Raw genomic sequence first — 15,294 nt, 5'->3', positions numbered from 1 at the left:
GCAGAGCTCTCTCTAGAGGACCCAGTTAGATTTCCCCGAGGAGGGGAAGCTGTGGCTGGAATTTGAAGGGCAGGCAACGGGGAGAAGAACCTTCTAGACAGAACCCTCTGGTGGGAAGTCAGTGTTGGTGGAGCAGAGAGGAGAAAGTGAGAGTCCGCTGTAGTTGGTAGGAATGAGCGGCCGGCTCTCGAGCTTGACTGTCACCCACCTCACTCCCCAGCACGGGTGCCCTGAAGAGCCAGGGCCAGCCCCTGAGCAGCTCTCCCCAGCACTCCGGGCGAGGCACAGCGGGCCTGGCTGGGCCTGCGAGTGGGCGTGCCTTTTGACGCCAGGGGCTGCTCAGTGCTGCTGGCTTCCGTCCCCGTCCCTCCTGTCCACCAGGGCTTGGTGCACTGGCACATGACCTTTAAGTCAAAAGCATGCTTCCCTCCTGGCAGACCAAACGGACCAACCTGAAGAAACCGAACTCGGAGCGCACAGGGCACGGGCTGAGAGTCCGGTTCAATCCGCTGGCGCTGCTCCTCGATGCTTCTCTGGAAGGGGAGTTCGACCTGGTGCAAAGGATCATCTACGAGGTGAGCTGGGGGTGGCCGCAGGCCAGGGCTGCCCCCTGTGCTGAGAGGTGGGGCTCACGAGTGCCCCGTGCCCTTAGGTGGAAGACCCTAGCAAGCCCAACGACGAAGGGATCACCCCCCTGCACAACGCCGTCTGCGCCGGCCACCACCACATTGTGAAGTTCCTGCTGGACTTCGGGGTCAACGTGAACGCTGCGGACAGTGACGGCTGGTGAGGGGCCCCAGGGCGCTTGGTCTCCAGTAGGAGGTGGCCCCCCGCTCCTCCCGCACCATCAGGACATGGGGAGATGCAAGGGCAGGAAAGGGTGGGCGTGTGCGGCACGTCACCCCAGGCCGCCTCGCCTGGCTTCCGGCTCTAGCTCTCTGGTTCTCTTGTGAAAGGCACAGGTCTGATCGTGGTTTCCGTAGACCTGATCGCGTAACGCTGTGCGCTGCACCTTTGGCAGATGGTTACTCTTACCCTGGCTCTAAACGACCGATGACCGGTGCAGAGGGGAAGCGGAGTCCTGCTTTAGGTGGACGTTGTGTGGCTGCCCACAGGGCCCTCCTGCTGCTGTGCGGGCCCTGGGTCTCCTGTAGGCTTCGTTGGGAACTTCAGGCACCTGCCGGTGGGGTTTGAACATCTGGGTCTTTTAAATTGTGTCAAAATACGCCTGACACCTTCCACCATCGCCCCGCCGAGGTGTGCCCGGGCTGTCGGTGGGGATGTCCTTGGGGGCCCCGGCCACTCAGCAGTGCACGTGCGGTGTGCCCTGGGTTAGGGGAAACCATGTCGTTCAAAAGACCGACACAAACCTGTGGGGCTCGAGCCCCGGCCCGGCCCTGGACGTCCCTGGAGGTCCCCGGCCGGCTTGGGCGGTGCCTCGAGGTGTCTTCACCCGCTCTCCTTTCCAGGACACCGCTGCACTGCGCCGCGTCTTGCAACAGCGTCCACCTCTGCAAACAGCTGGTGGAGAGCGGCGCCGCCATTTTTGCGTCCACCATCAGCGACATCGAGACCGCCGCGGACAAGTGTGAAGAGATGGAGGAAGGCTACATCCAGTGCTCCCAGTTCCTGTATGGTACGCGGGGGTGGGGTTGGCCCGCGCCGATGCCCCTCCCCGGGGTGCAGGGCTGACAGCGCGGGGTGCTGCTGGCCCCGGGCGAGGCCTGGCTCCCCTTGGGGAGCGGCCCAGCAGGCTCGTCAGAATGGAGGTCACGCTGCCCCTTAGGCTCATCCTGAAAACCTCTGAAAATCCACGTTGTCAGGTTTTTGCCAGATTGCTGAAAACACAGCGCTTCTCTGCGCAGATGGCCCCCCTGGGTGGAGCAGCTGGGGGCGGGGGAGGCTGGGCAGCACCCATCTGTCCATTTCTGGGGCCCCCCAGGGCTTGAAGTCCTGCCACGGCGGCTGCAGGCGCGAGCCAGGGTGGAAGCGCCCCCACGGCCTCGGGTGACCGCCGAGGAGGAGTGAGGCTCATCCTGTTCTAGTTAAGCTGCGGGCGCCACCGTCTGGCTTCCTGAGGGCTGGAAGGGGTTCGGCGGCTGTAGGGCGTCCGCTGCACACCTACCTCGAGACCCTGCGGGCCCAGCCCCCACTAGACCCTGGGGACGCTGCGACGAACCAAAGCGGGCCCCAAACCCCTGAGGCTACAGTCCCAGTGACTGCCGTGCCGGGAGGAGGGCAGCAGGAGGTCACCCGCCCATCCAGGTCCCTGCAGTCACGCAGGCAGGAGCTGGTGGGGTGCTCTGCCACTGTTGGGGGCCCCCACACCCAGGAGCAGTCACGCGGCTTCCTTGTCACCGACTGGTGGCAGTTGTCGGGTGGGGACCGTCAGGCTCCCCAGCAGGAACACCAAGCACTCGGGCCCCAGCCCCTCGGTAGTGGGCTCCTGGCGGGCGGAGAAGGGACTGCGGGCCCCGCCCTGACCGCTTGCTGCCCTCTCGTCCCAGGGGTGCAGGAGAAGCTGGGCGTGATGAACAAAGGGGTGGTGTACGCTCTGTGGGGCTACGAGGCCCAGAACAGCGATGAGCTGTCCTTCCACGAGGGGGATGCCATCACCATCCTGAGGCGCAAGGACGAGAGCGAGACTGAGTGGTGGTGGGCTCGCCTTGGGGACCGGGAGGGCTACGTGCCCAAGAACCTGCTGGGGGTAAGCACTGGGAGCTCACGGCTCAGGGTCCCGCGGTGCCATCCTTGTCATACCGGCCCAGAGAGCACAGAGCCTGCAGGCGACCCCCTGTCCGCCCTCAGCGCCACCTGGGGGAATGGGGAGGTCCCGTGATCGCACCCTGGGGGCACCCTGTTGAGCCCGAGCGCCCCGACACAGGAGCTTTGGCGAGCAGCCAGTCCCGAACTGTCTCCGGGTGGGGGGACTGCCGGTCGCTATCTCTGGCGTTTACAGCTGCGTCAGCCCTGGGGCAGAGCAGGTGCCTGGGCGCCAAGGCCCACGGGCCGAGGCGCCGGCCTGGACGGGGAAGGGAGCCTCTCGGCCACGGCCGCAGGTCTTAGCGCCAAGGCCTAGGAGAGGCTGTCCTGGGGCGGGGGTGCAGCCGGCGGGGGGCGGCCGCCGAGTGTCGGCCTGACGGGACAGCGGCCCAGGGACCCCGACCGCCGGGCGCACCCTCCGGCTTGGCATGCCGCGGCCTCGTCCTGACGACTCCCTTGCTCCCCAGCTGTATCCACGGATCAAACCCCGGCAGCGCACGCTCGCCTGAACCTCCTTGGGAGCGCTGCCCGGCCTGCCCGGCCTGCCCGCCGCGGAGCCGCGAGACCGGGCCCCGGGCCCGGGCCGAGACCGCTGTGCTGTTCTCCGGGAACGCGGAAGCAGGCGTGGCGATAATGGTGCTCACTTAGCAGACGGCATCCGGCATCCGGCATCCGCAATGTGAAGTCCCTGCAGCTTCTCGGTGAGGCCCTTTCTTCAGTTTGCCCGTAACTGGGAGAGGTACTTTTGCCTCCAAGAAGACTGAATTTTGCCAATTACTGTAAATCCAAATAAATATCCAGCTTTCTAAACGACTGTCCCTGTTGCCAATAAGAAACCCTATAATTTATCCCTGGTTGGTTGCCAGTGACGACAAACCCCTTTACTGATTTGGCCCCACAGCGATCCCTCGTTCTTGATGTCACCCCCACCCTAACACTGAAAACCTGCAACTGCAGTGAGGTGTGCCCCCCTGCTAGAGCCTGCCCTCCTGCCACTGGAAACCACAGCACCCCACTGTCCTTCCCACCCTGACCACACGCGTCCCCTCCTTCCCCTACCAAAGGAGCCCCCCCCCCCCCCCCCCCCCCGGATGGAAGCTTCTGTGAGTGGTGGTGCTTGGTGCGTGTGTCCCGGGCATGAGCGTAGGTCACCTGCATACAGGCTGACGGTGCTGGGCTGGCCTCGCACGGCCCAGGCGCCAGGGCCGTTAATACCAAGTGACAGCAGTCAGAGCCTCAAGACAGCACCGTCCCCTCCTCCGTTCACAGCACTGCCTTCCCCGCAGCCTCTTGCTGCTCAGGTGTGCGGCCCACAGGCCGGGGTGGGGAGGACGTGGGGTGCCTGCGCGGCAGGAGGGGCAGCTGGGAGGGTGGGAGGGCAGGGGCCAGCCACGATGCAATAACGTTTGCCCAGTCCAGACACCAGTTTGAACTGTACGCACAGACTTTTCTATACCAAAAGTATTTTTTGACTAGACCATTCGAAACTACCAGAATGATGTCGGAAATGTTTTTTTCTCTCATTAAAATCCAGGCCCTTAGGCTTTATTTTCCATGTATGAGTCCCGTGTATAATTTATGTATGAACACGTGTGTAGGTCCTGCTGTAGTCAGTCACCTTTAAGCATTGATTGTACACAGTGTGGTGATGAAGCGTGAGGCCCCGTGGGACGGCCTCTGCTGCTGGACGCCCCCGCTGCGCCCCGCCACCGCTCATGCCGTGTAAATGTGCACAATAAACCGCTGTCTCTCACCGGCGGCTGCGAGTCTTGTGTTTCGGAGCCGCAACGGAGCTGAAAGCTCAGGCTTTTCTGGACACAGCGAGGCAGACCTGATCCGTATTTTCAAAATAGGTTTTAATCATAAGCTTTATATACAAATCGTTGTACAATTATTTTAATAAAGTGAAATAGTAAGTGAAAAGTACAAAAAGCAAAGCTGGCTCCTCCCCCTTAGTGAAGTAAAGTATCAAAGGTTTGTTCGTAGCCCAGAATTAGTGATGTGGGAAGTGAACAGTCTCTAACGGGCTCCGGCAGACCGTACAGCCACGCACAGAGCCGGGCTCCCGAGCGCGTCAGGCCTGCCCAAATCCTCACTGTGCAAGAGTGAACACTGAGGGGCCAGAACCTTCTAGCAAACCTGGGCACCCATAGAAACATGGTTTTCAGTTATGCTAAAAGTAGTTTAGCAGTAGTGTGACTCAGTCTCTCCCACCTCCAATTAAGTATCGACGAGGTAACACACACACTCTAAAGCATGAGGCTGCCGAGAGCATTACTAGACTGTGCGGATGGCACTAGATAAGCGAGCACTTCCGTCTTCTCCAACCACGGGACCTGCGTCTCCCAGCACGTGAGGGTCGGGGAGCAGGCTCCGCTGTCGCAGGCTGACCGTCCGTCCTGCCTGCGGTTACTGGTCCCGCGACTCGTAGAGGAGCTTGGTGGCCTATAATGTGACCAGAGAGCGTGCTGGGTCCTGTGCCTGGACAGGCTTCCTCCGGGAAAGGCGGGCCTGCGCTCCAAGCAGAAGCGCCCAGCGCCCCACACCCCGACCCGCCGGGGCCCAGGTACCTTGTGCATGGCTGCCAGCCACGCGGTCGCCTGCCTCCTGCTGGCATTGGCGTCCTCCGCAGCCCTCAGCTTCAGCTGGGTCACGCCCTCCGCCCCGGGTGCTGCGTACTGCAGGGACATGCCTGTGGCCCGGGCGTTACCTCCTGGAGGAGGGAGATGAGCTGAGCCCACGGGCACCCCCAGCCACCCCGAGCACCCGGGCTTCCACCTGCCCTCCTGGGTGGTGGCCAGGGCGCCTCCTTCCAACCCCTCGTGCTAGGGCAGGAGGCCTGGGGGCAGATGCCTGTGCTCCGGCGGGACCACGTCACTGATGGGGAGACGACCACGTCACCCGGTCCCATGTGGGCACTCCTGCGGCCAGGTACCCTGACCCCACCCACCTACGGCTGAGCTGAGGCCACCCAGAGCACGGGGGCCGGGCCACCACGGAGACCCAGGGTCAGAGCGGAGGGGATGCTGCGGGGCCACGGGGTGGGCAGGGCCAGCAGAGACGTGAGGGTGAGTGCCTGCGGACACGCTGGCGTGGGCAGTGGCGCCCCTCGGGCTGGTGCCAGCTGCTCGACATCGGCGGTTCACAGAACGGGCCATCCCTCTCAGGCACGACGCGTCAGCAAAGTCCAAGGAGACCAAGCCTCACAGGAAAGTCCACCCACAGCTTTTGTACTTTGCTCCTTCAGGACAGAAACTCCATTTTGAGCAGGAGTCCACCTCATGGAAAACCGCTTCAATCAGACACTGATCCCTGAGTCAAAACTGGGGGCCTGCCCCCGTCGCGGGCCTGCGGACCGTGGATGGCGCCTGCGGACGGCTGGGGGAGGCGGGCCGCTGTACGACGGGAGCCGGGAAGGGCTGCCCATCCGAAAGCTAAGCCTTCACGAGCTGCGTTCCCGCTGTGCGTGTTGCCAGGTGGATCCCCGACTGGGGTCCTGGCAGGAGCACCCACTCGGACTGGGGGCCACGCCAACCACGGCTCTGCCCACCACCTGCTTTTGTGAGAAGTTTAACTGGCACAGAACAGCCACGGCCTGTTTCCCAGTCACCTCTGGCTGCTGCTGCGCGTGCTGAGAATCCAGGGAGCCGACCACGCTGACCACAGTGACCGCCCGGCTCCAGACCGGCTGGCGGGCAGCACCCGACTCTGGGCATCGTGCCACCCCCACCCACCGCTGCCCACCCCAGGGAAGACAGGGTCCTGGGGTTTTAAATGTTTAGAAAACTTCTGGCAGAACAAGGCTCATTGCACCCCCAAAACTGCCAGAAGGGGGGCGTGCGGCACCAGAAGCCACAGGGCCCTGCCCAGGAAGACCACCTGGGCCGACCCCTCGCTCCTCCACACCCTGCCCTTTGTGCCCAGGGACCTTCGACTCCCAGCCTGCTGCTGGTTTGCACGCGACCAACGTGTGCCAACGTGCATACCCTGTGCCGGCCTGGCTTCTCGCCTCCCCATGTGGGGGCTCAGACCGAGGCGCGGAGGAGCACCGTGAGCCTGGCTGTGAAGGGGCAGGAAAGGACTGGAGGGGGGCCGCCCACGGTGCCCCCAGACTCGCCAGCTCAGAGCCAGCAGATGCTGACGCACAGCTGTGAAATACCAGGTCAAGCTGCCTAGAGACGGAACAGATTCACCCGTTCCCGGCGCGGGGGTATTTTCATCTATGCTTCGTGTACCCCCGTCGAGGGCCCAACCCTCTTTCAAATCCCCCAGAAGCAGTGCAGACTTGAGCGCCGCGGGGGAGGGCGGCGCAGGCTGAGGCTGACCTTCAGAGGCGGGCTGGCTCCCCAGGAGGCTGGTGTAAGTGGGAGGGTCTTTTTCTACGTCAACAAGGTAGGCGGGCAGGCAGGAGAGAAGAGCCAAGAGCAATCAGAAAACAGAAAGTGAGAAGGAATCAGTGACGAGGATTTTCTCCGCACTTGACCTGGAGCGCAGACTCCGTGGAAAGGCAGCTCCTGAAGCAGCGTCAGGGTGGAAAGATGCAGGCGGGGCGGATGCCCTGGGAGCTCACCAAGGAAACGTAAGGGGATCCGATCCGATCTGTTCCCACAGACCCCTGACAGGAGCAGAAGCGCTGGTTCCCAATTAGCCACCAGTCCAGAGCCTTCTGAGCCCATGGGGGACGCCGACTACACGGAGCTTTATCCCCGGTTTGAGGCCAACGACAGCACAGGGCTTTCCCGTGACACGTTCGGGTAAACTCTCCTTCGTTACCCTACACGTTCAGCCCCATTCACCTGGCAGGTTCCTGAAGCCACTTAGTAAATACAAGCCCCCAGAGGACGGCGGGCAGGCCCCCCCTCAGAGACCCGCGGCCAGGCTGAGCACGAGGACCCGAGAGACCCCATCCTGCACACCACGGCGTCACCCCAAGGCCGCCCACGCTGCCGCTCCTCCTGTTGCACTTACCTCCTGGTGGGAAGCCTTCCGTGAGGATCTGCACAGTGGAAATACGTGCGATCTCAATCTCATGGCGGCTGTCCCCATCCAGAATCAGGTACCTACGGGACAGAGCGGGCACACGTCACTGCGGGGCCGACGTGACAAAGCTGTCCGGGCCGAGCAGCGCTCTGCCTCTTACCTCTGGTTGTTGGAGAGACGGCAGACCATGGTTTCTGGCTTCTCGGAGTTTCCAAAAGTCACGAGGAAGGTGGCTCCTTGGGAGACAAGAACCAACATGAGAACACCCCAGCTCCTCTCACGGCGTGCCCTCCCTGACCCGGCGAGGCCAGCTCCCAGGGAGAGGCGCACCCAGGACCAAATGAGCCAAGCAAGACAGCGGCAGTGGCTGCGCCTGCAGGTCCCTCAGGTAGGGCAGCAAGGCCACGACAGAGGAAGAGCAAAAGGTACTGCTGTCGGGAGGGGCTCTGTGCACCTGGAAGCTCCTAGAAACTTCCATCCTTCCCCAAAAGGCCCTGAGGGCTCCATCCCAAGGCCCGAACCCCAAGCACCCCAAAGCACCGAGGCCTCCCCCTGCACGCTCCAGAAGCAGTTGGGGCAGGGCCAGAACGGGGAGAAGGCACGGTGCCCGCCTGGCCAGGGAGGAGCGGGGCCCCACCGGGGAGGGGGGCTGGGGCCCCGGAAGCTCCCAGAGAGGCAGGCCCTTCGTCCCTGCTTCTCCAGGAACGCGGGGGAGGTGGGGACAGAGGGACACAGACCGCCAGGCCCAGGTGCCGCGGGCTTACCGGTCAGGAGCACTTTGAGCTGCTTGTCGTAGAACTCGGCCTCCTTGTGGGACACCAGGGCGCACTCCGCACACTGCCTCACGGGGTCCACGAAGCACATGCGCCGCAGCGCCACCTTCTGGCCGCAGCACTTGTCGCAGAAGCACTTCCCGCAGCGGCGACAGTGATGCTGCGGATGCAGGGGTGGCAGTGAGGGGCTGGGGGACCACCCCCCACCCCGGACACGGGCCCTGCGCGGGTGTTTGCCATCAAAACGATGAGGGGGTGAGGGCCGCACGCATGGTCGCTCTGCTGCGTTCCGCTCCCTCCCAGCTCCGAACCTTCCCCACCTGTGCAGCGGGGCCACTCCTTCGAGGGCAAGCACCCAGCACACTCCCACGGGCGTGCAAGCTGCTCCCGGGCCCCGGGGCCAAGTCACAGTCTGCTCTCCTGAGGCGGGCAGCCGCCCCCACCAAGGTGCTCCCCGCTGGCCTAGCCCCCCACCCGATGGCCTCAGCTCACCTTTCTGGTGAGAAAGTCAAACTTGGCGTCGCACTGCATACATCTCGGGCACTAGGAGAGAGCAGATCAGGACCCCGCTCTGAGCGCTGCTGGGACAGCTCCCCTCCTCTCCCCTCCCAGCCCAGACACTGGGTGACCCCCAGCCCCATGCCACGGGAGCGGGGGGCACCAAGGACATAGGTGGGGTCCAAGTCCACGTGGCCACCGGCAGGGACTGGTCCAGATGGCATCCCTGGGACACTAAGGGATGCCTGGACCCCAGATGTGCACGCCAGGGACATCCTGGTGCTGGAAGCAAGAATCTAGGTCACGGAAGGACCCCGAGATTCCAGGGCAGGAATTAACCTGAAGCGGCCAGGCCGGGTGAGCACCCCACTTTATAAATGAAGGAAAGTGCAGCAAGGGGCTGGGGGAGGCCCGGCCGGCAGCGGCCCACACACGGCCCACTCAGGGCACATTCTCAGCACACGTGGACACGTGTGGAAGAGGCTGAGCAGGACGGGGGGTGGTGTGGGCTGGGTACGGGTTTGACATGGTGGCTGCCAGGCCTGGAAATGCTCTTGAACCCTCCTCGGAGTAAGGACCCAGAAAGAGCACTCGCACGGCTGGCCTCAGGGCCCTGGGCGCCCAGGAAGCACGGAGACCGAGCGCTGAGTGTCAGGGGGAGGGCTCCCACGCCCCAGCGCCCCGGCACAGACGGAGCCCTGCTTCAGGACGAGCTCAGGCCTCTTCTCTAACACGGGCCCCAAGCTGGTTCAGGTTTTGCCAGAAGCACCGACGGGCTGACACAGCCCAGCTTCCCGCGGTGGGAAAGCTGCTCCTGGCCCCAAACCCCAAGCAGAGCTTCAGGCCGACACGGAGACGAGGAACGTGCCCCCTTGCCCCCACTCCCAGGCAGGGAAGCGGGCTTCCGGCAGGACTGGTTCCAGGGACAGCCAATCCTTCCATCGCCCCACAGACCCTCACCCCACAGGGGCAGTGGGGGCTGCACCGACCGGCAGGTTCACCTCTCCCCCGCTCTGCACGTCCCCCTCTGGGCCTCGGCCTCCCCCGGGGTGGCCGCAGCCGGCGCACGCAGGCTCCACAAGTCGGGCAAGCAGGTGGCCCTGAGGAGATCGCAGGCAGGAGCCGAGTGCCCACCAGTGTGCGCAGATGCTCCGGGAGGGAGCCTGGGACCCTCAGCCGCACCCCGGCACTGCGACTGGTGGCTGAGCTTTTCAAGATCCTGTGACTAACATTTTCTTATTTCCTCTTTGCTCTTAAGCTGCTTTCTGGACTGGGACACAGGGCTTGCTTGGCCCACCCTGACCTTCCAGAACCACCCATAGAGTCCCCGCCTGCTTCCAGTGTGAGCCGGTTGCTCACCGTGCAGTTGCTGCTTCCTCTGCCCATCCCCGGCCACTGCCTCTCCCCTGTGAGAGTCCTGGAACGTTGCTCGTGTTTGGCACTCAGGCTTCCGCACCGTGGCACGGCCGCAGCCGCAGAATCCACTGGAGAAAGCCTCCACCGACGGCGAGGCCCGTGCACGCGGGAAAGCCCGCCGCCCAGGCTCCTCACCGCCACCAGAGGCTGTCTTGCGTCTCCTGCTACCGTAAGGCTCGCGTGTTTGCGGAGGTCGAAAGACAAATTTTTAAATGTAAGACCACATCCAGAATTTAATATATGCTCCCTTAACAACGTAAGTGATCCAGCAGTTTATCACCCTAAACAAGCAAGGAGAGGATTCAGAAACCTGACGGATTTTTAAACAAGGTAGTTTGCTGATTAACAGAAAAGACACCTAAAAATCAACAAAGCAATTGAATCTAAAGAGAACGAAGTAAGGAAATAAACGCAACGGGCAAAGAGATGAAAGTCCAAACACGGCCAAGACCAGACACCAGCCTGCCCACCGTCCTCAGAGCAAATGGGGAACCACAGGCGCAGGCCCGGCCCAGCAGCCCTGAGACCACAACTAGACCAAGGGGCCCTCTGAGGCCGGGGTAAACTGAGTCAGGGCCCACGCTCACCACGGGCCTCCCGCCCGGCGGACAGGATGGAGGGAGCTGGCGACAAGGAGTGGCCTCCGGAGGGTGCGCTGGGCCCCGTGGGCATCTCCAGCTCGGCATGGGCGCCCCTGGCCTTGGACGCCCGGCTGCTTCCGTGAGCCCCCGGTGGAGCCAGCATGGCCCCAGGCATTCAAGAGCCATCTGCCCACCGCTGCCCGACCTTGGCACAAGAGCCCCCAAAGGCGCTGGGGGCGACTCTTCAGAACCTGCCTGGCCCCAGGGGCTAGCTGACAGAGCTCTCCCCTCAACGTCAAGAGAGTCAGAAAATAGTCTGGAGCATTGAAAGGAATGTCAGAAAGAGAAGAGCCTGAGGAGGCCTGCCCACCCACCCGGGGACCATCGTGCCCCCTGCGGCACTGCCGACAGTGCTCCCTGGCTGGCTGCCTGGCACAGGACCCTCACATGACACTGCGTCTTAGGTTCCTCAGAGGCAAACAAACAGATCCTGAAAATAAACTTTAAAAACGTTTGTATTAACGTATCTTTATTGAAAGATAATCTTCTCTATCAGCGCCTGGTCAGCTCAGTCGGAAAAACACGTGACTCTTGATCTTCGAGTTGCGAGTTCAAGCCCCATGCTGGGTGCAAAGGCTGCTTTAAAATGTCTAGGGCAGGGATCCCTGGGTGGCGCAGCGGTTTGGCGCCTGCCTTTGGCCCAGGGCGCGATCCTGGAGACCCGCGATCGAATCCCACATCGGGCTCCCGGTGCATGGAGCCTGCTTCTCCCTCTGCCTATGTCTCTGCCTCTCTCTCTCTCTCTGTATGACTATCATAAATAAATAATAAAAAAAAAAAAAAAAAATTAAAATGTCTAGGGCAGCCTGGGTGGCTCAGCGGTTTAGCGCCACCTTCAGCCTAGGGAGTAATCCTGGGGTCCTGGGATGAGTCCCACGTTGGGCTCCCTGCATGGAGCCCGCTTCTCCGTCTGCCTGTGTCTCTGCCTCTCTCTCTCTCACGAATAAATAAATAAAATCTTTAAAAAAATAAAAATAGGGATCCCTGGGTGGCGCAGCGGTTTGGCGCCTGCCTTTGGCCCAGGGCGTGATCCTGGAGACCCGGGATCGAATCCCATGTCGGGCTCCTGGTGCATGGAGCCTGCTTCTCCCTCTGCCTATGTCTCTGCCTCTATCTCTCTCTCTGTGTGACTATTATAAATCAATAAAAAAAAAAAAAGTTAAAAAAATAAAATAAAATGTCTAATGATAATTTTAAAAAAGATAATCCTTTCTAAAAAGTAAAAGCATAACTCCTAAAATATAAACTGACCCACCCAAAGATTTAACTCCTTAATTAGGGAACCAGTAAACTGCTAAAATCCCAGCTCAAAGAGGGGGCAGGGGACAGGACACATGAGGTCACAGGAAATGGGATGAATGTGGCCAAAGAGGCAAAATGGCAGCTATCACAGGAGATGAGCCTCCATGGGACAGAGCCGTCTGTGTCCCAGGCCCCTGTCACCGCACATTCTGCAGAAGCTGCAGCCGCAGGGCCCAAAGACAGAAGCGCAGCCCTGCCCAGCACTCGGGGTGCTCAGACCGCCCCCCCAACCCTCACCACCCTCCACCAGTGATTCCTCAGTCAGTGCCAGCCAAGGCACAGGGGTCCTGGGCAGCATGAGGCAGTGCTCCCCCTGGGGTCCCAGACAGACAATGTGAACCCCACTTTGACTGTGCTGGAAAAGCTTCTGCAGAGAACCCCTTTGCCGTGTGACCCAGATGACTCAGTTGCCCCCAATCACTGGTGACAAGGTGGGACAGGGGCCCCAAGTTCATTCACCCTTCACCCCATTCTTGACCTGCTGACCTGTTGGTCCGGGTTCATCAACTGGGACAAATGCTGGTTAGCCTCAGTTGGTCTAACTGGAATCAAGCTTTTGTCACCCTTCAGGCCCGTAGATGACAACCTGGGGTGATGCATCCCCTGACGACAGGTCACACCACCCGGGGCCTCCAGGGCTCCAGGCCTCCGGCTTCCCAGCACCTTCCCCTCCCACCCTGCTCTCCTCCAGCCACTCAAGCTCTCCCTCCTGCAGCCGCCCTCCCGCCCCCAGTGACCCCAAGGAATGCAATCCGTGGGAGCCCAGGGCTGGGTTTGTATGTGACACACCTGTGCCCTCCTCTGGGCACAGTCTGGGTCTACAGTGTCCAAGTGTCCAACTACCTGCTCAGAGCTGCGCCCGTGTTGGCCACGCCCAGTGCTGGAGATGGGAAGGCGGAGGTGCAACACAGGACGGTTTTTCAGGGTCAAAGGCAGTATCTCCGCCGCTGGTGACAAGTCCCCATGGCCACCCAGAGAGCCCGCCAGCGTTCGCACAACCCCGAGGGCCCTGCCGGGCTTGCTGCGCACCTGCCCCAGGGAGGTGGGGACTGTGCCCTTGGCCCTTGTTCTCTGGGGGGCAGGAAGGGAAGCTGCGGGCTACAGGCCCGCTCGTGCATGCACGCCTACCCCCCAACCGAACAGTCTTAAGGGTGTCCCTGCAGCCGCAAGCTAACAACCTGGCGCAGGGTCAGGCACCCGGTAAGTACACGCGTGTGGAGCGGGCTGGCCTCAGGGTGACCCAGCGCAAACCAGCCAAGAGGACACGCGGAGGACCACCCACAAACGTGCCAAAGACACTAACTGGCAAACGACGGGAAACAGGCGGAGGCTGGGGGTCTGCGGGGCCTCCTGCCCGGCTCCCTAGTTCCCCTCCCCCATCCCAAACCACGAATAAACAAACCTACTTCTCACAGCGGCGGGCGCACACGGAGTCTCCTCCTGCGCACAAAGCTCCGGGTGTCCCAGAAGTGCCCCCGGGCAGAGCGCGGGGGCGGGGACACACGACCCGCCCGCGGCGAGGCCCCGCCCCCCGCAGCGCCCAGCCCGCACCGCCGGGCCAAGTGTCTTCCCTCCAGAACACACCGTGCGCGGCCCTGGACTCCCGGACCGGGCCCCACAGGCTTCCAACTACTTCCTGAAACTCCGCGAAGTGCACCGTTGGCTCCTCCCTCCGCGCGGCAGGGCCTGCTCCGGCTCCTCAGAGCCGGGCTGAGGCGTCCGGCGGGGGGGTAGGGGGGGCGCTCCCGGCCTGGCGACCCCCTGCCCCCCCCGCCCCCGCCGCGCCGGGACTTCTCAGAGTTCGACAGGGGCCGCGACGCTGTGTCCTCGGGAAACGCCACACGGGACCGGGAGCCGGGGTGCGGCCGTCACCCCAGCCACCAACCCTCCCGACGCGCAGCGGGCGCCAGGGCCGGCGGCGGGGCCACGAGGGCTGCTAGAGTTCCGCAGGGGTCGGTCGGGGCGACACGTCTCCAGCGGCGCCGGGGAAACTGCTGAGCCGCCTCCGTCGCCTTCGCGACACGCGGCGACCACCCGGTGAGGTGCCTACGGGGGCGGGGTCGCGGCCGCCGGGGGTCACGGCCTCCCCTCCCCCACGGGGAAGCGAGCCCACGGCTTCTGCAGGCGCAGCCACCTGCCCGTCCCCACCTGCTGCTGCGGGAACCTGTCCCGGCCGCTCGGCGGCCCCGAGGGACTCTGGGACACGTACTCAGGCGTGAGAGCCCGACGCCGGGCTGCTTTCCCCAGCGCTGACGAGGGGCCACGCGCGGAACGGCGCGCGCCGTGCGGGGCCGGAGCCCGGGGCCCACAGGGCAGGCAGGGGCGCGGGCACCTGAGGGCACCTGAGGGCACCTGAGGGCACCGGCGGGCCCCCCGCGACTCTCAGGGAGGAGGCGGCAGGACGCAGCCCGGGCCCGGGCACTGAGAGGTGCCGGCGGACGGCTCACAGGCCCTCGGGGCCGCCCCCGCCAGGGCGCCCTCCTCACCGTCCCGCCAGAGCGGCTCGCGGCCCCGGGGCTGCGGACGCGGGCCTGAGCCTCTGAGGGGGGCGGGAGGGGCGGGAGGGGGCGGGCGGCGGCGACCTACCTCCTTGTCCGGGACCCACTGCGGCTCCTCCAGGCCGAAGGGGCTGCCGAAGGCGCGGTGCTCGGGCACCATGCGCAGGCCGCTGGGGGAACGCACCAGCTTCTTGGCGTCGCGGCGCGCGGCCACCTCGGAGGACATGACGCCGCCTCAGCGCTCGCCAGCCGCTCGGACCCTCGCCCCGCCAGGAGCCCCGCCCACCCGCCCGCGCGGATGACAGGGGCCGCGTCCAATCGCCACGCCCGGCCCGGAGCGCGGGCCAATCGCCGGCCAGGCCCCGCCCCTTCGCCGCGCTCTCCAATCCGCGCGAGGGCACCTCCCCGGCCACTCTGTGGTCG

At 63.5% G+C, this 15,294-nt stretch overlaps 2 protein-coding genes and 1 long non-coding RNA gene across 7 annotated transcripts in view; 2 read left to right on the top strand and 1 right to left on the bottom strand.

The window, feature by feature from the left end:
* The window catches only part of PPP1R13B (protein phosphatase 1 regulatory subunit 13B), an 89,323-nt gene extending 84,807 nt beyond the window's left edge, over positions 1 to 4,516 (top strand). For all 3 annotated transcript variants that reach the window (XM_072762423.1, XM_072762422.1, XM_072762421.1), the window contains 5 exons: positions 438 to 575; positions 653 to 786; positions 1,470 to 1,636; positions 2,508 to 2,707; positions 3,231 to 4,516. In XM_072762423.1, coding sequence (XP_072618524.1) covers positions 438 to 575; positions 653 to 786; positions 1,470 to 1,636; positions 2,508 to 2,707; positions 3,231 to 3,272 — 681 coding nt within the window. In that variant the 3' untranslated portion in view covers positions 3,273 to 4,516. The remainder of the gene's footprint in view (positions 1 to 437; positions 576 to 652; positions 787 to 1,469; positions 1,637 to 2,507; positions 2,708 to 3,230) is intronic.
* Positions 4,517 to 4,602: 86 nt separating this feature from the next.
* Positions 4,603 to 15,186, bottom strand: ZFYVE21 (zinc finger FYVE-type containing 21). 3 transcript variants are annotated; one of them, XM_072762474.1, is made up of 8 exons: positions 14,960 to 15,169; positions 9,009 to 9,059; positions 8,508 to 8,676; positions 7,904 to 7,979; positions 7,732 to 7,823; positions 7,089 to 7,142; positions 5,334 to 5,476; positions 4,603 to 5,208 (listed from the first exon to the last, which is right to left on the bottom strand). In XM_072762474.1, the coding sequence occupies exons 1-8, from the start codon at positions 15,095 to 15,097 to the stop codon at positions 5,173 to 5,175; spliced, it is 759 nt and encodes a 252-aa protein (XP_072618575.1). In that variant the 5' UTR covers positions 15,098 to 15,169; the 3' UTR covers positions 4,603 to 5,172. The 3 variants fall into 3 exon arrangements, with proteins under 3 accessions (XP_072618575.1, XP_025868460.1, XP_072618576.1); XM_026012675.2 differs by lacking the exon at positions 14,960 to 15,169 and adding an exon at positions 13,780 to 14,028; XM_072762475.1 differs by lacking the exon at positions 7,089 to 7,142 and having other exon boundaries at positions 14,960 to 15,186.
* Positions 6,028 to 11,525, top strand: LOC140599432 (uncharacterized). The gene is made up of 2 exons (XR_012002334.1): positions 6,028 to 8,168; positions 10,273 to 11,525. It is a non-coding gene; the product is annotated as an uncharacterized lncRNA (long non-coding RNA).
* Positions 15,187 to 15,294: the final 108 nt, after the last annotated feature.

The sequence above is a fragment of the Vulpes vulpes genome, chromosome 6, assembly GCF_048418805.1.
Source record: "Vulpes vulpes isolate BD-2025 chromosome 6, VulVul3, whole genome shotgun sequence".
In the NCBI taxonomy this organism is placed as follows: domain Eukaryota; kingdom Metazoa; phylum Chordata; class Mammalia; order Carnivora; family Canidae; genus Vulpes; species Vulpes vulpes.
This window is presented reverse-complemented; position numbering and strand designations above follow the sequence as displayed.

Coding starts and splice junctions, on each gene's coding strand:
- ZFYVE21 (XM_072762474.1), bottom strand. CDS start 15,097: ATGTCCTCCGAGGTGGCCGCGCGCCGCGACGCCAAGAAGCTGGTGCGT. Junction 9,060..14,959: donor AGTGGGTCCCGGACAAGGAG/GTAGGTCGCCGC, acceptor GCTCTCTCCTAG/TGCCCGAGATGTATGCAGTG. Junction 7,824..7,903: donor CGTCTCTCCAACAACCAGAG/GTAAGAGGCAGA, acceptor TCTGTCCCGTAG/GTACCTGATTCTGGATGGGG.